We start from the raw sequence: 23,532 nt of genomic DNA on the forward strand, positions 1-23,532 counted from the left end.
GGATTAATGAATGCTGGATCCACTTTTCAGAGAGCTATGGATATAGCATTTGTTGGAGAGAAGGACAAATTTGTGCTTATCTACCTTGATGATATAACAGTTTACTCTAACAACCATCAAAATCTTTTACAGCATTTAATAAAAGTGTTTTTGAAGTGCAGAAGGTTTGGAATATCAATCAATCCCAAAAATCTCAATTTACTTCAAATGGAGGCAAGCTGTTAGGACATATTGTGTCTGTTGTAGGTGTTCAAATTGACCTAGAAAGAGTCAAAGCAATTCAGACTTTCTATGTCCCTAGATCAAAGAAGAATATTCAATCTTTTTTATGGAAAATAAATTTTGTAAGGAGGTTCATTCCAGATTTTGCTGAGCTAGTGAAGCATACTACCTCCATGTTGAGAAAAGGGCCAGAGGTAAGATGGACTGAAACAACAAGAAAATCATTTGAGTCCATCGAAAAAGCTATTATGGAGGCTCCCACTTTAATAAGTCTAGATTACAGCAAGGAGTTCCATATTTTTTTATTTGCCTCTAAAGACACCATTGCAACTGTTTTATTTCAGCAAGACGAATAAGGTTCAGAACATCCAGTAGCATCTTTCAGCAAGAACTTGAGGGATGCTGAACTGAGGTATGATATTATAGAAAAGCAGGCATATGCTCTTATTAAATCATTAAAGGCTTTCAGAGTTTCTATCTTGCATTCAAAAATAATTGCATATGTGTCTTCTACTGCAATAAAGGATGTCTTGACACAACCTGATGTTTATGGAATAAGGGCAAAGTGGATTGCAAAACTGATTGAATTTAACATAGAGCTAAAGCCCACAAAGCTGGTAAGAGGTCAGGGGCTTGCCAAGTTATTGGCTGAAGAAAATTGCTGGTCTTTAGACATTGATTTCTTGTGCATAATTGCAGAAAATGGTCAAACATATAAACAAGAGGAAGCAGCTAAACCATAGAGAAAGCAGTCAGTGACCCAAAACTTAGCTTCATGTAACTGGTATGCTGAGATAATTAATTTCTTGCTGAAGCTAGAAATCCTTCAGGATTTACTCAAAGTCAAGCTAGAACTTTAAAACTTAGAGCAGAAAAGTATTGCATTATGGAAAATCTGCACTAGTGGAGGGATCCATCTGGAATATTTCTAAGATGCATGGACAAAGAACAATCAAAATAATTGATGCAGCAGTTTCATAACAGCTTGTGTGGAGGGCACCATTATTGGAAGACTACAACCCATAAAATTCTCAGAGCTGGGTACTATTTGCCCACTTTATTATTTGATGTATTTTCTTTTGTTAAATCTTGTGACAAGTGCCAAAGATTTTAAGGAATGTAGCAGTTGAAATCCTTGCCCCTAAAACCAATTCAGGAAAAAGGACCTTTTCAGCAGTGGGGTTTGGATTTCATTGGAGAAATCAATCCACATTCCAGTGGCCAACACAGATGGATATTGGTAGCTACTGATTATTTCACAAAGTAGATTGAAGCAATTCCTTCAAGGAAGGCTGATCATAGTGTGGTCATGAAGCTTTTGACACAAAACATCTTTACCAGATTTGGCTATCTACAGATATTAGTCACAGATAATGCAACAGCCTTCAGGGCCAAGGAGTTGGTGGAAATGTGTGATTCAATGGGCATCAAATTGATTCATTCCGCCTCATATTATCCTCAAGGAAATGGTCTGGCAGAATCCTCTAATAAAAGTCTAATCGGGATAATTAAAAAGATGTTAGAGGACAATAAAAAGAATTCGGATTCAAAGCTCAAGTACGCACTGTGGGCTGACAGAGTGACCATCAAGAAATCCACAGGGAGTTCTCCATTCAAGCAGGTATATGGCACTGAGGCTGTATTCCCAATTCAGTTAACTCTCCCTGTGGCAAAATTCCTTCAAGAAGAGCAACATGAAGAAGAATACATGGCAAGAAGAATCACTAATTTAATAGGTTACATCAAATTAGAGAACAACTGGTGGAAAAGGCTGCAGCACATCAGAGGAAGATCAAGGATGCTTTTGACAAAGGGACAAAAGAAAATAATTTTCAGGTTGGAGACTTGGTTCTAAAGTGGGATGCACTAAAGAAAATGAAAGGCAATCATGGGAAGTTTGATGCTTTCTGGACAGGTCCGTTTATCATTTCATAGATTCATGGAAACAATACCTTCATACTGAAAAGTATGGGAGGAGAACAGTTTTTGACGGCCCAGTTAATGGATGTTTTCTAAAAAATTATATGATTTAAGGTCTTTGGCCTTAAAAGCTATAAATATTTTATTTTATCAGTATTAGTATAGGTTCACCCAGACTCCATGCCCAATGGAATACTAGGAATTTTGCTAATTGATTTTCATCAGAAAGACATTGATCTACAAGTTCTTGAGACCTCACAGAGAGGATCTCATCCCCAGAAGGAGCCAAATGTTAGCACTGCTACATGTTTGAGCATTTTTGAGGGTCAAGGATAGCTTGGCCATGGTGTTTATTGAAAAGGAGGGGCTAGGAGCAGTTCATTCAATCTTTCCCCTTCTGTTTGCTTTACCCTTAGGACTCTCGCCACCTTCATTTCATCCTTCCCTTTAAATTCTCCTCATTTCCCTTTAATCCCCTTTGTTCTCGTTCCCTCCTATAACCCCGCATAAACCTTTAAAGTGTCTTTTGGGTTCTTTTTGTGTTTAATTCTAAAATCCGCATAATCCTGTATAAACCTTTATTTATTTATTTCCCAACACTATAGCCCTAACCTTTTATAACACGCAGATGTGATAAAAACATAACCTGGCGGGCCCCTTACCTATCTTTTCACCTGTCACATCAATCCCGAAGTGGATGTTCATTACCTCAGCCATTGGATCATCCCACCTCATCATCCAACAATGTTCGCAATCCCCGCTCCCGTGATCCGCTCACCGATTAGCCTGGGGGAATGTGGTTTCCCCGCCATCGCATCTACCACACATCACCATTCCATTGTATCGCACCGTCCTATATGAAAATTGTTGTAGCCTGAAAGCGATGTGGGGAGACTGCTCACCGCCCTCTCAGTATGGCTCCCCGTGCATTAAGTGTCGATTATCTTAACCATATGTCGACCGTCCGATCGACTATCATATGATTCGACGACCCTCATTCATTCCGCTTCCCGCCTGTTTATATGTCTCCGCTACATTTTCTTGTTAAGCTCCCTATGATCAAATCCTCACCGTCCATTTCTCTGATCTAACGGCCATTGTTCTTCCTCGGCTTTTTGTCCATCTTCAATGAATTCTTCAGTGTTTTTGGGCCTTTTCTATGCACGCAAAGGAGAAACCAAACCATCAACTCCCTGTACTCTGCGAATTGAATTCTCAGCTACCTGTATTCAAGAACAACATCATCAAGGACGAGAAAGTATTGCCTTGAGCAGTTGAATTCATTGAGCAGTTATTGAATTTATTCATGAAACATTCCACCTGTTCAAGGAGTACACCAGAGCAACAGAAAGAGCCATTTTGTTCATTAAAAACATTCAGATTATAGCAGAGGACCCATATCTAACTGTAAATGTGGTTGGTGATCAGTTATAACCCCTCCACACATAGCCTAGCAGTGTAATTTTGTAAACAATTTCTTCATATACCCAGAAAAACGATGTAATCGGGTTGATGAGTGTTTTTTTGTTGTAAGCTTCAACTTCTGGAGACTGGAACTACTATGAGATCTGCAGCTTCTAGTGTTCATTTCCAGCTAATACAAGCTTCTTTTGCTGTCAATTTCTCATTTTTTACTTCTTCTATGTTCCAGGCTGTGCCTGTTATGCATTTGTTCATGTGCTGCTGATGTTTAGCATTAGAGGGGCTATCATCCCACCTCTATGTTAGGATTTAGCATGTATCATTGAATTTGTTTGTAGATTTCTGTTGTTTTAATGCTAGGGAGCTGTCATCCTGTCTGTGTATTAGAAAATAGATTTACAGACCTTTTAATTGGTTGCAGCCGGCCATCACAAGGTCTTGTGCATCTGCTGGTGTGGTCAGTCTTCTCCATCATCACATTTTTCTTAAACCGTGAGTAATTGGTGGTCTAAAGCCTTATAGTCCGTGGGTGTTCACCCATGTCTGGGGTCAAGCATAGTAGTAGTGGTTATCTGGCTTGAACATGTAGTATTTCTTTCATTCATCCACCATTTATCCAACATCTTTGTTGAGTTTCTAATGTTCCTGAGCATCTCTAATATACAACCTATGAGAGTTTCTTGGGGTGATAACACCACTCCTGCAAGCAAGGAAGCAGTTTGGTTGCAGAGATTGTGTTCAAGTATGGGGTTAGTACAGGAAGCTATAAGGATAGACTATGATAGCCAAAGTGCAATTTTCTTGGCAAAGAACCCTGCATATCATTCAAAGACAAAGCACATTGAATGGTCAGCCATGGTCAAGAATGGTCAACCATGCTCCATCATCGCATTGCGACAAATATTATATCATTATGAAAATCATTAATGGTCAAACATGGTCAACTATGGTTAATAATCTTGGTCACATTGTGACAAAGGTTGTCTCTTGGTCTAGTGTCACATTGTGACAAATATGGTCCAATGTCAGATTGTGACAAAAATTGTCTCAATATGAAAATATGCCATGGTCAACCATGGTCCAACTTTGCATTGTGAGAAAAATTGTATCAATATGAAAATAAATCATGGTCCACTGTGGTTAATAATTGTCAACTATGGTCAATAACTTTGGTCACATTGTGACACATATTTTCTCAAGGTCCAATGTTAGATTGTGACAACTATAGTCAACCATGGTCTAACATCACATTGTGACAAAGATTGTTTCAATATAAAAATCAACTATGGTAAACCATCCATAATGGTAGAAATCGATCCATAATGGTAGTATTTTTTCTCATCACACATTTTGGCTTTAGCACACAACTGTGTTACAGTATCCTTTTCACTGCCATAAATACCATGGTGATGAAGGTGTTAATGGAATGGAATATTTCCTTCATCGCCATCATTCTCATAGCTCCACTAATGGCCTAGTTTGACAAATCAAAAGAACTAACTGTGCCTCAGGTCTCACTCACAACCGTGACCATGGTCGTGCACCCATTTTAATCCATGCCTAACATCATAAGACGTACAAATTCCATCACGGATCTATAACTATATTCAGCCACCCAAGCTTGTTGTGATGTCTTTGTGGCCATCATCATCATCAATGTAGTGACATGCCTTTGCTAATCTGTATGAGGGCCACTGGAGCTTCGTGGTGTGTACCCCATGGAACTCAATGTTGTTTCAATGGAAAGTAAATAACAACGAGAGGTTGCCCAAAAGACAAAGGAAGCAGTGCATGTGCCTACACCCATGCCACATCTGGCCGCTCAAAAGCCATTCATCCGAGTACCGTCGGTGGGCTTTGCAAGACTCTTGTCGGGGTTCCTCATCACATTGGGGATAATCCTAGGTGTTGTCACATCCGTGTTGTGGCTCATCTACCATCCTCACAAGCCCCACTTCTTCGTAGAGGGAACCACATCTACCAACTCAATATGGCTGACCGCTCTATGATCAGCAGCATGTAGTTCACCATCATCGCCACCAATCCCAACTCGGATCTCAAGATACATTACGATAGACTTGTGGCCTTCATGTGCTAACGAGGCGAGGTGATGACGTTAGTGACTCCGATGCCCATTCTGTATGAGGGGCACTGGAGCTTTGTTTGTATTGTCCCCCATGGTTTGCAGGAACTTCGTGCTAATGTTACCCAATGCTACTAGAGGCTCGCTCATAGATCAAAAATATGCTTTGGTCGAGGTGAGACCAAAGATAAGGGGTTGGATCTAGTGTGACCAATGTTCGGATTGTTACCAGCAAGAGAAACCCATTTACAACCCAGGTCCAACATCTCATTGTCACAAATTTTTTCTTGATATGAAAATCAATTATGATCAACCATGGCCTACTCCTATCCAACGTTGCATTGTGACAAAGATTGTCTCAATATGAAAATCAACCATGGTCAACCATGGTCAACCATGTTTATCTTATGGTTTATAATATTTATGTTAGGGCTTATATAACTTGGCATTATAATATTTATCTCTTTAGTTTAATATTATTCCCTTGTGTTTATAAGCCCTCGGGTTTTTACTATTTGTCCTTTGCGTTTATTATTTGGTTAGGTTTATAATATCAATCCCCTTGATTTATTAATCTAACGGTGCATATTCCTAGGTTATAGTATTATTCATATTGTTCACAATATTAATCCTTGGGTTTAATATAAATAACTCGGGTTTAATATAAATAACTCAGGTTTGTAATCATGTTCAACTATTATCAACTATGGTGAGTAATCGTCAACCATGGTCCAACCTCACATTGTAACAAATATTCTCTCAATATGAAAATCAAGCATCGTCGACTATAGTCAACTACGGTTAATCATGATCAAACATGGTCGACAATTATTAACCATGATCCAACATTACATTGTGAGAAAGGTTGTCTCAATCTGAAAACCAATCATTGTTAACCATGGTGGACCATCATACAACATCATATTATGACAAATATTGTCTCAATATGTAAATCAACCATAGTCAACCATGGTTTTTTAGTGTTTATAATATTTATCTTAGGTTTTACATACCTTGGGTTTAATTTTGTTGCCTTGGGTTAATAATCCCTTGTGATTTTAGTATTAATCCCTTGGGTTTGTAATATTAATCCTAAGGTTTAATATAAATATCTTTGGTTTATAACCATGGTTAATTATGGCGAACCATGGTCCAACATCTGATTGTGAGAAAGATTGTATCAATATGAAAATGAACCATCATCAACCATTGTCAACCATGGTCCAATGTCGCATTGTGACAAAATTATCTCGATATGAAAATCAATGATGGTCAGGCATGGTCAAGCTTGGTCCAACATCATATTATGACAAGGATAGTCTCAATATGAAAATCAACCATGGTCAACCATGTTTATTTTAGGGTTTATAATATATATGTTAGGGTTTATATACATTGGGTTTATAATATTAATCCCTTGGGTTTAATATTATTCCCTTAGGTTTATAATCCCTTAGGTTTATTATTCCCTTCAGTTTATAATATCAATCCCTTGGGTTTATCAATCTTAAGGCTCATATTCCTAGGATATAATATTATTCATATGGTTGGTAATATTAATCCCAAGGTTTAATACAAATAGCTTGGGTTTATAATCATGGTCAACCATCGTCCAACATCCCATTGTGACAAATATTGTGTCAATATGAAAATCAACCATGCTCAACCATTGTCAATCATCATCAACCATGGTCAAACATGGTCAACCATGTTCCAATGTCACATTCTGACAAAGTTTGCCTCAATATGAAAGTCAATTTTGATCAAGAATGGTCAACCATTGTCTAATGTTACATCATCACAAAGATTGTCACAATATAAAAATAATTCATTGTCAACCATGGTCCAACATTGCATTATGACAAGGATTACGTCAACATAAAAATCAATCATGGTCAACCATGGTCAACCTTGTTTATTGAAGGGTTTCTAATATTTATCTTATGTTTTATATACCTTGGGTTTACAATATTAATCCTTTGAGTTTAATATTATTCACTTGGTTTTTTAGTATTAATCCCCTAGGTTTATTGGTCTGTTGGGTTTATAATATCTATCACTTGGGTTTGTTAATCTAAGGGTTCATATTCCTAGGGTATAATATTATTGATACGGTTTATAGTAATAATCCTTCGTGTTTTATATAATTTCTTGAGTTTTATAAAGTCTTGGGTTTATAATATAAATAATACATTTGGTTAATAATACCAATATTCATTATATTATTCATAGTACCAATAACACTTTCATATTATTATAATTTAATACTAATTATTATAAATTGGCATTATAATTATTATCATATTTATAATATAATGATAATAATATTTTATAGTATGATTACTATTATTTATATCAACCACATTTATTAATATGATTATACGAATTATAACAAAAACCAACTATAAAAAAAATAAAATGATAGTTAAATAAATTTAAAACTTTTATTATATTGAAAATTATAGTTTGTAGAAAAAAAAAAATCCCAAACTCTCTTGAAAATAAATGTGTAGAAAAAATACACAACAAACACTTGTATTGAAAAAAAGCACTCTAAAATAATATATTAAAATATAGCGCTCTAAAATAATATATTAAAATATTCATATATTGAAAACTAAATTGAAACCATACTTTTGAAACAATACATTTCTCCTCTAACTAATATAATTTAATATAAATATATTGATCTCAATCTCATCATAATTTCATTGTACTTTTGAATGATAATTTGATATTTCTTTATTATACACGTTTTCAGTTTGGAAGATGTTGAATCATTACAAAGGTATTTACAGGATTTGAAGCTGTGACTGGATGAGAATTAAATCCGATATGGATTAAACAACATATTATAGGTAAGAATAATAAACCTTTATGTGAAGATGAATTCACAGCCATTAGTTACCGAGAGGCCCTCTGCTGTACTTTAATTATTTAGACAGAATTCTGTAAAAAAAAAATTAATACTAATTTATAACGACTATGATTTCTTTGAATTACATATACGGCCTAAATGGTTAAATAAAATTAGTAAACTTTCATAGAGTAGAAGTCTAACCCACGGCCGGATTCAGTTAGGCTTCCTGGTGTTCTCAGAAAGTTTGTACGAGACTTTCGCGTCGGTTTATTAGTCGGAATCCATCAAATCCCTGCAATCGACGTCAAACTTCTTCCAGAACATGGAAGGCAGCGCGGATTTGTACTTGTTTGTGGTTCTTAAGGACCGACGAGCTATAATGGTTTTAGAAACCATGTGCAATAACAGTACCATAAACGGATACAAAGGACGAAGTAAAAAATGAATAAGTGATCAAATTTGATAGGTGGATAGATAAAATGTGAACAGAATTGAAAAGAAAGAGAAGTAGCTCTCAGGTGTGGCCTGGCTCTCAGGTGTGGCCTGCGGTCTACACTCACAAAACTTGAGAGATCACTCTCGTCCACTCTATTCACTAATCAATTAAAGATTACATCATTAAATACAATACTAGGAAATAGGAAATTGCACCCAACCCCATAACTATAGGAACTAACCCTAAACTAGGGAGAAAGTTACAACAATGTAACTATTTTCTTCATTAATATCAAAATAATATTAATTATTCTCAACTCCCCCCTTAATGGAGAAAGAGTTCTCCTGGACTTCTAGCATCTTTCTAAACAATTCAAATTTTACTCGTGCAAGAGGCTTTGTAAAAATATCAGCCACATTGTCACAAGTTTTACAATATTCAACAGCAATTTCTTTTGACTGTATTTTCTCTCTAACAAAATGGAACTGAGTGACTATATGTTTGGCGTTTTTGTGAAACACTAGATTGTATGCTAATTTGATGGTGCTCTGGTTGTCGCTTTTGATAGAAGTGGGTTGCTTCTGTTCTTTTCCTGCATCTATGAGAAGTCTCCTCAACCAGATCGCTTCACATGTTGCTGCACACAATGCTTGATACTCAGCTTCACATGACGACAAAGCTACAGTACTCTGTTTCTTGCTGCTCCATGCTATAACCCCAGAACCTATGTTGAATGCATAACCTGTGATGGACCTCCGATCATCCAGGTTACCTGCCCAGTCTGAGTCTAAAAAACCTGCTAGAGTAACATCAGATACATCAGTGTATAAAATACCAAAATGAACAGTACCAAAAAGATACCTCAACACGCTTTTTGGTGCTGTCCAGTGACTTTCACGCGGTTTTGACATGAATTGGCTCAACACACTAACTAAGTATGCCAAGTCAGGTCTGGTTGTTGTAAGATATATCAGGCTGCCAACCAGTTGTCTGTACATTGTGGCATCTACCTCCTTAGTGCCATCGTCACTGCTCAATTTCAGATTTTGCTGCAAAGGTGTCACTGCTGATCTACACCGATCCATCCCAAACTTTTCCAGCAGATTTCTAGCATACTTCCATTGGGTAAGAAAAGTTTGCCCAATATCTCTGAATACTTCTAATCCCAGACAATAGTTAACGCTTCCGAGATTTTTCATCTCAAAGACTTGTGCCATGAGCCTTTTGATTCCTCTGATTAAGTCGTCTGCATTTCCTGTTAGAATCATATCATCCACATATAGAGAAATCAAAATAATCTGTCCCTGATTATTGTACTTGGTATACAAATTTGGGTCATTTAAGATTCTATGGAAACCATGCTCTATAAAGAAAGAATCAACCTTTTCATACCAAGACCTGGGAGCTTGCTTTAAACCATATAAAGCCTTTTTCAACTTACAAACAAGTTGTTCCTGCCCCTGTTTTACAAATCCTTCTGGCTGTACTAAGTAAATTTCTTCTTTTAAATCACCATTTAAAAATGCAGATTTAACATCTAGTTGGTGTAATTCCCAATTACATTTAGTAGCTAAAGCAATAAGTAATCTAATTGTATCTAGCTTCGCTACAGGTGCAAAAGTATCATCAAAATCAATACCTTCCTGCTGTGAGTATCCTTTTGCAACCAACCTAGCTTTTAACTTATCTATACTTCCATCTGCATTAATTTTGGGTTTAAACAACCATTTACTTCCTATAGGTGTTTTTTTTTAGGCAGCTCTACTAATTCCCAAGTATTATTTCTAAGAATTGATTCCATCTCCTCATTCACTGCAACTCTCCATTCCTCAAATTGACTAGCTTCTTTATAATTAGAGGGCTCTATAATGTTCAAAAACTTTGACATCATCACATAGTTTCTCAACTTCAATGGTAATTGAGTCTTCCTACCCGACCTCCTTGGTAGGGGACTTACCTCAAATTTGTTTTCCTCTGCAATAACTGGGCCTGCTTTTTCACCTTCTTGTTGTTCTTCATTCTCTTCTTTCTGCCCCTGTTCCTGCTCCCTTCCATCCTCGCTGCTTTCCTCCAACAGCAATGGAATGTGCCAATCATCTCCAACATCAGCTTTCCTTTCTTGTACCTGTTCATGAAAGACTACATCTCTACTTGCAAATGTCTTACGAGACTCAGGATTGAATAGTTTGTATGCTTTAAACTCTGTACCATAACCAACAAGGATACATTTTACTGCCTTAGGGTCTAGTTTCTTTCTATCAGCTTTGGGTACATGTGCAAATGCCTTTAACCCAAAGACTCTTAAATGGTTTACTGCTGGTTTAAATCCATATAAGGGTTGAAAAGGGGTTTTGAAGCCAAGAAACCTAGTAGGACTTCTGTTTTTCAAATATACAGCAGTATTTAGCGCTTCTGCCAAACAAATATTAGATAGACCTTTACCTTGCAGCATGCTCCTTGCGCATTCCACCAAGGTTCTGTTTTTACGATTTGCAACTTCGTTTTGTTGTGGTGTGTGCGGTACTGTATACTGCTGAACAATCCCGTGAGATTTGCAGTATTTCATGAATTCCTTTGATCTGTATTCTCCTCCTTGATCAGATCGGAGAATTTTAATACTTTTTCCAAACTGTTTTTCCACCAGGGTTTTGAAATCTATAAAACATTGGAAAGTCTGACTTTTCTTGTTTAAAAAATAAACCCATGAATACCTAGTGCAATCATCAGTAAACAACAAAAAATAGTATGCTCCCCCTAGCGACCTTGTCTGCATGGGACCACATACATCAGTGTGCACTAGCTCTAAGATTTTTGTTTGCCTCCTCCTATCATGCACAGTGAACTGTTCTCTGTGCATCTTTCCTAAGGCACAACCATCACAATTTAACTGAATGTTATGAAAGATGGGGAGACCTTCGACCATACCTTTATTTTGTAACAACATGAGATCCTGCAGATTCAGATGACCAAACCTCTGATGCCAGAGTTGTTCAGTATTCGACTCTCCTGCAACCATGGCTTGCTTTGATATACTTTTTGCATCCAATCGGTATAGGCTTCCAACTCGCATGCCTGTTGCAACAATTTCATTCCTGCAATCCTTTATCACACAGTGAGTCTTGAAGAATTCGACATGCATATCTTGATCAGCCATCATGGACACAGATATCAGGTTTTTCTTTATTCCAGGTACATATAAAAAATTTGAAAGGTGATTAATCTTTCCATTTGGTAACTTAACTGAAATCACCCCATGACCTTTAATCTGATATCCATTATCATCCCCTAGATATATTTTTGATCCATTTATAATTTCTTCAAGACTATCAAAAAATTCCTTATTACCTGTCATGTGAGAGGATGCTCCGGAATCGACATACCAGATGTCATCTTCATTTGATACTGAAAGGGCACAGTCGACTGTGAACAGTCGAAATTCATGACTGAAGTCTTCTTCTTCAACAAAATATCCTCTGTGTTTTGGATTTACCTGTCTCCTCCTTCCCTCATCAGCCTGCTTCTTATAATAACAATCTCTCTGTATATGACCCTTCTTTCCACAATAAAAGCATTTCTTTTCAGAATGATTTGCAAGCATACCTTTATGACAGTGATTTTTATGTGTTGTTCCTCCTTTCTGGACTGATTGCTGCTTTGTTTGCTTCCCTTTGGATAGTCGTCGTTTTTCCATCAGTGCAAGATCGTCACTTTGGGGGTTCAGATTCAGGTTCTGCCGTTGCTCTTCCTCTTGCTGCAAGATCGCAGTGAGAGCATCAAATGTGGGTGTTTTCTCCCTTGCCGAGACTCCAGTGATGAAGGTTTGGAAATCATCACGCATCCCATTCATTGTAATTGCAACAAGATCTTCATCAGCCACCGCCACTCCAATGGCCCCCAATCCGTCTTTGACATCCTTAATTCACGCAACAAATGTAGTAGCAGACTCCCTTTCCTCCATCCTCATTGAAAATAGCTTGCTTTTCAGAGCCAAAACTCTGTTTGCATTCTGGGTCTCATACAGATTTTTGATTTTCGTCCAAATCTCTGCGGACGTTTTACAGTCTCTGATGTGTGCAATGACATTGTCTTTCACAGACATCTTCAATAGGACTTTGGCCTTATTTTCTTGTTTTTCCCAGTCTTCCTTCTGTGTGGTTGCAGTCGGCTTCTGCTCATCGCCTGTCACTATAGCCCAAGCATTCGCACCTTCGAGCAAGGTCTAGATCTTAAACTTCCAATTTGTGAAGTTAGACCTGTTGAGTTTACCAGATTCGTTAAGGTAAGATTCCATCGTATTACTCATTGTGAATCTACTTAACAAAATTCAATACCTGACAGATGGATCTGTCACCTCTGCCACCGATCTATAGTGTCTGGCACTCCCGCTCAAATGAGCAAATTCGATGTTTCCAACACAGCCGAAACAATGATCTGATCACAATTGATCTGATCCACCTCTCCCGGATTGATCTGCCACTTCGCCGATCCTGCTCTCCCTGCAGATCGCCAAACGAAGTCGAGGTTTCCCGAAGATATCCTCTGGCGCTCTCCCGATCTGTCTCTTCCGGACGGATCTGCAACTCCACCGATCTGCACCATTTGCAAACCGCCAAACGAGGTTCACACTATTCATAGATCCCCTTGGCGCTACCCCGAGCGAAAACTCCACGCTAATTAAAAATCGGTGTAAGTGTTGTTAATTGGCGCGACTTTCCCGGTAAAATCCCGCGCTAATCGGGCTTTCTGGCACTTTGGCGTGATTTATCCCTCAAAATCCGCGCTAATCGGGCTTCTGGCGCGACTGTCAACGCAAAATCCACGCTAATCCGCCTTTCCACTCAAAAAGAAAAAAAAATTTCCAAGTCCGAGCCAGGTGTTCTGCAGTCCACTTGCTCAATTGAGCATAGGGCTCTCGTGTACACACAGCCACAAAGGCACTTCAAGCCACACAGGCTATTCCAGCCACACAGGCAATTCCACCACACAGGTGACAAAAGATCAGGCTCACTCAATCTGAGCTCCGATACCAAGATAAAATGTGAACAGAATTGAAAAGAAAGAGATGTAGCTCTCAGGTGTGGCTTACACCTGAGGTCTACACTCACAAAACTTGAGAGATCACTCTCGTCCACTCTATTCACTAATCAATCAAATATTACATCATTAAATACAATACTAAGAAATAGGAAGTTGCACCCAAACCCCATAACTATAGGAACTAACCCTAAACTAGGGAGAAAGTTACAACAATGTAACTATTTTCTCCATTAATATCAAAATAATATTAAATTCTCAACTTGGATGAGGATTTAAAAGAATTACTATTAAATTTTCAATTATGGTAATAAATTAACTATACATTTTATTAAAAATGTTAAATGATATTATTATATTTTCAATCAAAATATTAAATAATATTATTATATTTTCAATCAAAATAAGGTTAAATATATCAATCAATAAATGTAAAATATTGCTTTAATATTGGTAAGGCTGATTTGGGACAGATGACTTTCCCGCTCTCTACCCGTGTCGAATCTTGTCGTATGAATCGCGCTACCCAGCAGCCATTGTGGTTCATTTCGAGCTTTTGTACATAAAAATGGATTCATTTCGAGCTTTTGTACATATGTAAATATTGTGATAGATTGTGAATTTGGGCTAAATATAGCTTCTAAGTGAGGGACTCGGCCCCTCTATTTAAAAAAAAAAAAACCTGCTTCAAAATATCAGTTTATGTTCACGAAACACGATAAGTGTAATTCTGTTTTTTCCTTTATATTAAAAATAGTTTTACATATTTTCTTCATTGCACTCAAGTTCTTAAAGCGAAAGAAATGCATGAGTAGTTTTTAAGTGTGTCTTTTTAGAGTTTTGGAGGCATTTTTGGTTTTTTTAATTGCATTTATAGATTCAGCACTCTCAAAAACTCTGGGGGCATTTCTGAAGAGTTCACTTATCAAACTTGTGATTTCAATGAATTTCTCTTAGATTCTAGACAAATTAGATTAGATCTAAAAATAAACCAGAAAACTTTCCAAAAAGTCACACTTAAAGACTACTCTCATATAATATGGTTGTTTTCATTTATCTATTAAAATAATTAACAATATTTTCTTAAAATGTGCATGTTTTTTATATAATCTTTGAAATCTCAAATTTGTGAATGAATTATTGAGTGGCACGACTTCATGATGATCACACTAGTTAGACCACCGAGAGCATGCAACACTGGTATGTTTTCGTTGCAAAGTACACAACTACTTACCTCTCGACTACACCTCTATCTTATGTGTCTTTTAGTGAAGCCATTATCAACTTTGCTTAATTCAGTTTTCTAGCAACTTCAATACAATAGCCCTTCAATTGTTCTTTTGAACACTTAGCCACTTTTTCATTCACTTCATTAATTTTATTATCATTCATTCAACTTTCAATATGAACAACTTCAATAAATAGCAATGTAGAACAACAATATACTTCGAAAAAACACGAAAATGTACAACAATAATAGATTGGAGAGAGAACTCCCAACAAATTCCCCTTTACTTCTTTATTAAAATCCAAACTTCAATTTACATAATATATAACTTCAAATATATAAAGGCATGCCATGGACCAAGCCCCTACAAATTAGCGGTCACAAGGTAGCACAACTTCAAAAAACCACTAGCGATGGTTGGGTCGAACCCCAAAGGTTCATTTCCTCAACCCTTAGGCAAAAATTCAAATAAAATTCAAACTCGAGCAGCGCAAGGCTTCACCCTTCTACAATCTAACCAAAAACCAAAACAAACTTTGCACGATTTTCCTTCCCATCTCACCTAGTGAGAGCTCATCCATAACTTGCATCCTTCTCTTTCCCCTTTTTGCGCCTTGCCTTTGTTTGTTGTTTAGCCTCACGCTTCAATTGTCGTTTTTTACTTGCAATCTACAATGGTTCTTCCCCACTAGCATGCCTTGTTATTTATATAAGTCCAACACGACTTTACCTGGGCTGTCATACCCTTAGTCAATGCTCATTCTTCATCTAAGCCAACATGCCAACTTTATTTGAACACCCCTTGTCAGTTCAGTTCCCGTGCACAACATACCCATCACATGGGTAAGTCACCTAACACCCGAACTTTGCATGGGTGCGCCTTCTAAACACACCATCACCCAAAGTGCCTTTGATTTTCTTCCTTCACATGTTATGTCTTTCACTTAGTTACTTGGCATCCACACCTTCCCTTTTATGCATATCGTTTCGTTCGTGGGCGTGCTCACCTTCTTGTGACACCCTCATCTAAACTTGCCATATTTCGTTTAAGTTGTTTGGTGAGGCGCATTCGCCTTCGTGCGGGTCTCTCGTCCCACTAACTTCATCTAAGCCTTCATTTATAAGCATTCTTGGGTAACCAACTTACCCGTCCTCATGGGTATTTCCTCGCATGATGTCATTGTGCATTTCTCACCCATATCATCGCAAAGTTTCCATATTGTCGATCTCGTTGCATGACTTGTCGCACAACCCCACAAAACTTAGGTGTTTTCCCAATTCAAGTTGGATTGTTATGGTTGTCTTGGGGCACTCCTTCATGTGCACTCAAGGAGAAGGGCTTAATTTTAAGTAATGCATAACATATATTGCATAACATATATTTCACAAGTTTATTTTTTTAGTTGTGCGGAGAGGCATTCTATAGCTCAATGTGGTAGAGATGTTATAATGTAATTCCATGTAAACAATTTAACAAGGTCAAAATAAAAGAAAGTAAAATAAAAAATAAAAAATTCATAATTATAATTCATAATTATAATTCATAATTAAGACGGTCTAGATTCATCTGAATTTCGGATCTACTAAGTACTTAGAGGGATCAAATCTCTTGAGATTAAAACCTATTTAAAGTGAAAAGAGATTTGATCCTTATAGGTTCTTTGTAGATGCAGAGTTAAGATGGATATAGGCCAATATTATTTAATTGATTGCAATAATAGTGGAAATGAAATTCAAATTAAATGACTTACAAATTTTCTAGATAAAATATAATGAGAGATTTAATTTCAAATCTCTAAAAAAAAGTTAGATGCTCTATAGATATGGAGTCCTTTACTATGATAGTCATTAATGGGCACATAAATATAAACATAGTGTAAATAACTAAGGATTCAAAGACACCTGATTTGATATCTAACGTCCAACAAACAATAGTAGAAAGTCCATAATGAATTAGTTGCAAAATTGAAATTGCTAAAATCAACTGAAGGGCATGGATGCAGTGAAAAGAAATTATTCTATAAATACTATGAAGAGGAAGAAGGGAAAAAGGTGGAAACTTCACAAGATCTAAAGCTACAAGAAACTACTCCAACGATCTCTTGTCATGCATTCGACAACATCAATACTCCACAAACTGTCAAGATAGAAGGCTATATCAAAAAGAACATGGTAATAGCATTCATTGATTCATGTAGTACCCATAGTTTCATTAATTACAAATTGGATAAACTTCTCAATTGATTTGTATATTTAGCACTAGAATTTCAAGTGATGATTGTAGATGGAGGTACCATCAATTGTTCGTAGAAGTGCAATAACAAGTTGAATATCAGGGAGCATTTATTGGTTAGTCCCATGATTGCAATCCAAATGGGTGTTGATTATCTTTGTATTAGGGGTCCAATTGCTACAATCAGTTAGAATAGTGGCCCTTAATTTCCAAGATTTTTTCATAAGATTTTTTTCTGGGAGAAAAGAAATTGAGCTTAGAGGTACCCAAGAAAAGCTTACTAAAGTAATTAACTCTAATAAAATGACAAAATAACTAAGAAAAAAACACAAAGTATTAGTTTCACGATTGTTTTCATTAGATGTTTAAACATGACAACAAAAATTAAAAAAAATGTGTGTAAAAAAGATCATAACTTAAAAAAAAAAAGAGAGAAAGAAAGATGAGGGATAATTTAAAAAATATTAGGATGAAAAAAATACCATTTTCGTGGACATGATATAGATGCCTCAAAAGAAGAAAAATGCAAAATAAATCACTAAAATGATGCAGAACTAGAATTCAACGATATATTCATGTTTTTGGTCATGCTATGGATGGTTTTAGAAAAATATATAGTACTAAACAAATATTCTACAAAATGAATATGTTATATAACTTTACTTTTTGTTTACCACATACCACAACTCTTCTGCCAGTTAACTTCCATCACTTTAATACAAGTTAATATGGTACAATAACATTGTTCTCCACTAAATAAAGACCCTCAAAACAAAACCATATTTCCAAATCAAATTATGTTTAACATTTTTCATTTAGGAAAGGAAAACCATTTGATTCTTGATCTTTAAATAAGCATTTCTTAGACCTTCCTTCAACTAGAACCCCACTTCAAAGACAAAGGAGAAATTTCAATTTAAACAATGATAACCCTAAACATATCACTCACCAAAAATGTAGAAATAATAAATACTTTAAAAAATGCCCTTATGATTTTTTTAATATACACTTTAGACCTTTTGTGACCCAAAAAAAAAAACTAGACCTTCCTTCAACTAGAACCCCACTTCAAAGACAAAGGAGAAATTTCTTTAAACAATGATACCCCTAAGCATATCACTCGCCAAAAATGTACCAACAATAAACACTTTAGAAAATACCCTTACGGTTTTTTTAATATGCACTTTAGAAATTTTGTGACCCAAAAAAAACATTTAAAAATAAAAACTCCCATTTTTTTATGGCACCTCCAAGATGTGATTGGAGACTCTTGAAAGGCCCCCTTGGACTAAAAAAACATTTAAAAATAAAAAGTCCCGTTTTTATGATGGCACCGTCAAGATGTGCTTGGAGCCTCTTGAAAGGCCCCCTTGGACTTAAGTTTCCCTGGGGTTTTCAATTTTTCTCCTTTGATGCCTTTATGACTTGTCCTCTGTGATATAAGAGCTTCATGTTCCACATGTTCATGGAAGATGGGATCATGGGGTTTTCATTTTTTCTCTTTCGATGCCTTTATGGCTGGCCCTTAGTGATATAAGCTTCATGTTCCACAGGTTCATGGATGATGGGATCTCCCACAATGTTAGAGGAAGCTACGGATTCTCAGGAGGAAGTTTGGCTCTCCTTACTCTTCTCATTTCCCTTATAGATTGGCTGATTATGTTTGTAGATGCAAGGACGATAGCTAGAGGCCCTTATTAGCGGCTTCTCAATTTTCATTCCTGGGATGATTCAACAAAATCAATGAGAAGTGACAAGTACAAAACAAACACAAAAAATAGATGTATATCAAGATAAATTAGCTTACACAATGAAAATTCCTGGAAGAAAAATTACACTGAGTATATATTAAAACATTGTGTAGTTGCATGGGCAGTTAATATAACTTTTGCCATTTTTGAGTAGATTGTCTTTCAGAAGAATGCATACATCTTAATAGGGATATTTTAAGAGAGAAACATAATGATTATAATGTAGGATAATGGATAAGTATGGAATTAAAGGGAAGAAAAAGAGAGAAATAAGGAAGATTTAAGTTAAAACAAGATCAGCTGCGAGGCAGCAAGTCCCTGCGTTAAGTTCATCCTGGAAATGCAAGAGTGGATAAGTATTTGCCAACTACACAAAAGCACTAAGCACTAGTAACTAAAGTAAACCGCTTATTCCACTGATTATGTAGCTGGATCTTTAGGCGTTGCTGCTTCACCAACTGGATCATTGACTGGTTCACGAGCAACTGCAGAGGCTGCTATTGAATCCGCCGGTCATTCACTGGTTTTTTCATGTGCACAACAAGGCGGGCTTAACGGATAGGACCATAATAACTAGTTAGCTTATTTATGACGAGAACGAACCAAGCAGGTGCTTAGCTTACCGAGGACATACGTTAGCCACAGGGAAGACGGGCTTAGACAAACACAGATCGGAACAGTACTGAGACAGGAGAACAGATAGGGGCATAGGGCACTAGGCGTAGTAGCATTTGGTTGAACTGTAGCTCAGTAATAAATCTATTTGATTCACTCTAATAGAAATAGAGGACTCAATGCACATCTGGGTGGTCATCTGACTAATCCTAATAAAGAGGAATGACGGCTAGAACCCTTTCAGCGGAATGAATATAGAACAAATTACGACAAGGGAGGATAGCTAGCGAAGGTTCACCCTTGCCTTTCACTACTTACCACTTAATTCAGTGAAAGGGGCAACTGTTCCAACTCCCTCGAGCAAGTGAGTAGCTCCTTCGTAGTGGTGGGAACTCTTGCTTTGCGAAGCAGTCCGGTTTCGGTGAGCATGACAGACAGTCTGAGCCGCCATTGAGGCAAGCAACTTTGGTGAAAAATTGAACTTACTGTCCGTCATCCTAATATTGTAGCAATTGGATTTGATAAAGAGTGCAGATGCTGAAATACACAGAGATTGGATTAAAAAATGGAATGGAGCTAACAACTCTCTTTACTATTTAAATTATGTTTAAATAAAATTACATCAGAGACAAGGCCGAAACAGCTCTTTTTATGATCAAGGAAACAGCTCTTTTCATTATTTAAATAAAACATAATGAAACAAATAATAATAAATAGCTAGAGAATGTTCTAACTAAACTTAAATGAATCAAAACTCACTATAGAATATAACACCTAACCGAGAGGAAGATTAAATATATAACACCTAACAGACAGTAAAATTAAATATATCAACCCGATTTCCATTCGCATCACTAGGACATAGGGAAAAATTGTAAATGCGGGGTTTTATAAATTGAAACAAAGGAAATAAAAATCACGCAATGCTGATCACAAATATTGAAGTTGGAGTTCCATTAAGTGATTTTATCTTTTAACGAGGTATTGGATTAATTGAAATGCGCTAAGCCCAATTGACAAGAGTAACTTTTATACAATAGAGTCATCAGGATAGTACATTTTATTATTACTCCTTGCAACGTGGAAACACTCATGCAGATAAATCGAGTACATTTTATTATTACTCCTCGCAACGTGGAAACACTCATGCAGATAAATCATTGGCTGCATGTGTGGCTAGGGTAACTTGTCAAATGCGCTCAGTTGTGTCATTGTCATCCCAGGGATCGGTTTAAGGAAGGCCAACGAGCTATTCGTGAGTAGTGTAGCCATTATCGGCTTCCCTGTGAGCAACCCAATGTCTCCGTCGCTCTCCCTCTCTGCCCAAACGACACACTGCAATGTTTAGGCGAGGCCAAATAGTATGCTAACTGCCACGTAGCCCTGCTGTTGCTCTGCCGCTTGGGGTGTTGCTGCTGGTACTCATGGTTTGCATTTTCTGTAGAATTCTGTATCAGCTTGCTTCAGCACTATTAGCTTTCACAGATCAGTTTTGTGGGTGTTTTGTTTGCTTGTTTTTACCTCACAATTAATGGGTAAGTGCCTGAGAAGCGGACGGATATTGGTTCCCTTGCCCAAAAGGCCGAGAAGGACTAGGAAGAGGGTGGTGGAAGGAAATCAAGATGCCCCTTCTATGAAAGAATCCTACCGCATCTGTTTTGAAGTTGAAAACCCATCTGATTTTTTTGATAGAATGACTTGTTCGCACAAGTTTTGTTCTTCTTGCATGGCCCTGCATATCCGTGGTAAATTGCAAGAAAATTCGATGCCCATTCATTACCCAGAACCCAGTTGCAGTGAGAATCTGATTCCTCAGATATGTGAAGTGATCCTTTCGAAGCTTACCATTGAGAAGTGGAAATTGGCATTGACGGGTGTGGAGAATCCCATTTCTCAGAGGTCCTGTTGCCCTTTTGAGGATTGCACGGCACCCTTGTTGAAAGATGTGCCTGAAGCAGGAAGCTCAACTGCAGCAGCTGCTATGGTTATTAAAAAGTCAGAATGCCCTCATTGCGCAAGGTTAATTTGTGTTCAGTGCGGTGTGCCATGGCATGAGGTTTTGGATTGCACTGAAATAAGGAAGGTGTCGCCTCGCGAGGAAGAGAAAGGTGACATGGCACTCTTCAAGCTAGCCAAAGAGAAAGACTGGCAACATCAGTAAACTGGTAACTGCATACTTATTCAATTAATAGAATTGCTTTCTGGTTGGGATGTGGTAGCTTTTATCTTGGAAATACAATAGTTTCCTGTTGAAAAGAAAAAATAAGTTATTCCAGGTGAATTAATACCCTGCTTATGAATTATCTGTTTTAGTAAAGCTACTTCCTGAGTCAAATCAAAAGATTAGTATGTGATTTCTTTCAGAACCTTGACTTACTATTCTTAAGTTAGAAAGAGAACAACTTCTTACTGATTATTCAAAGATAACACTATAACAACTGGCACCTGAGCGAGTCCCTTGGTGAGAAATAAAAGATATAGCCTATTTACCGGAGGACTAGTAAGGCGTAGTTAAGGATTTCCTGAGCTTGGCTCGCCCCAACAAAAGTGAGCAGCTTCTGAACATGGGGGCTGGCCTGGACGTGGAGTATAAACGGTGAGCACGAAAACAGAAACAAACAAAAAAGCCATAAGATCGATGGTATTTGCAGTTACAAGTGTGAATATTTATATTTATATGTGTGTGTTATTACAGAGTCCCATGCGAGTATCCAGGCAAAAATATGGCTATCAAGGTAGACGAAAGCAGTGCGTACCCGAACTTTCTTGCTGTCAAGTTTCTGTACGAAGGAGGCCAAACAGACATTTCCGCCGTTGAAGTTGCCCGGGTGAGTAACCACCTGTCATTTTCATATCACTCATCTATTCTAATTATCTTAATTAACAAATAACATTAGAATCTCACCGAAAAGAGAAATACAATAATTGAGAAACACGTTACAAAAAATTACACATCACACCATCTGAATCTCAATGGACTGACTGGTATCGCAGGTAGGACAATGGAGATGGTACAGTATGAGTCCGCGCAAATACAGTGCAGTTTGGGAGATTGCCAACAGTGATTCATTCGATGGGCAAGGCCAGCCCCCTTTCCAGTTCAGAAAAGAATGCCTCTGCAACAAAACGGCCCAACAAAGATAGGGGAGCTGAAGCCTGCAATGGAAAATCAGCTTCCAGCCCCAACAAAGATAGCGGAGTTGAAGCCTGCAACAGAAAATCAATTCAACAGAAAATCAACTTCCAGGCATGGTGGATGCAGCAAAAGGAAAATAGATAGAAAATCAACTTCCAGCATGTGGGAAGCGGTCTTGTTATTGAATTGTCGAATTTCCCCTTCATGCATCACCGGTCTTGTTGTCGAATTGTCAAAGCTGGCAGCGCAAAAGCTGGCAGCTGTTGCACCACATGGCAAGTTCAATGCACAAGAACAATTAGAACATGGGAACTTGGTTACGAATATAGCATTTAATATCTGTTCAACTATGAAACTAATGCTAGCATTAGTTTTCATTAGTTTCAAATTTGCGAAATAAGTACACATAACATATGGTTTTTGCCTCTATGCCTCGGGAAGAGGCCAAATAAGATGGCAAAACTATATGCCTCTGGAAACTTTGCTTTATATAAAATAGGAAAACCATATGCCTTTGAAAACTTTGGTTTAAAAGTGGCAGCGACTAATAACAAACAGGTGAATTAATGTTATAACATCGCAAATCGATTAC

At 37.2% G+C, this 23,532-nt stretch overlaps 1 protein-coding gene across 1 annotated transcript; it reads left to right on the top strand.

The window, feature by feature from the left end:
- The first annotated feature begins 21,530 nt into the window (after positions 1–21,530).
- LOC149235284 (uncharacterized) lies at positions 21,531–21,965 on the top strand. Its single transcript, XM_089368504.1, has one exon. The coding sequence runs from the start codon at positions 21,531–21,533 to the stop codon at positions 21,963–21,965; it is 435 nt and encodes a 144-aa protein (XP_089224630.1).
- Positions 21,966–23,532: the final 1,567 nt, after the last annotated feature.

Source organism: Pinus tabuliformis, chromosome 8, assembly GCF_031772625.1.
Source record: "Pinus tabuliformis cultivar Carrire ecotype Pingquan chromosome 8, CPIR1, whole genome shotgun sequence".
In the NCBI taxonomy this organism is placed as follows: Eukaryota; Viridiplantae; Streptophyta; class Pinopsida; order Pinales; family Pinaceae; genus Pinus; species Pinus tabuliformis.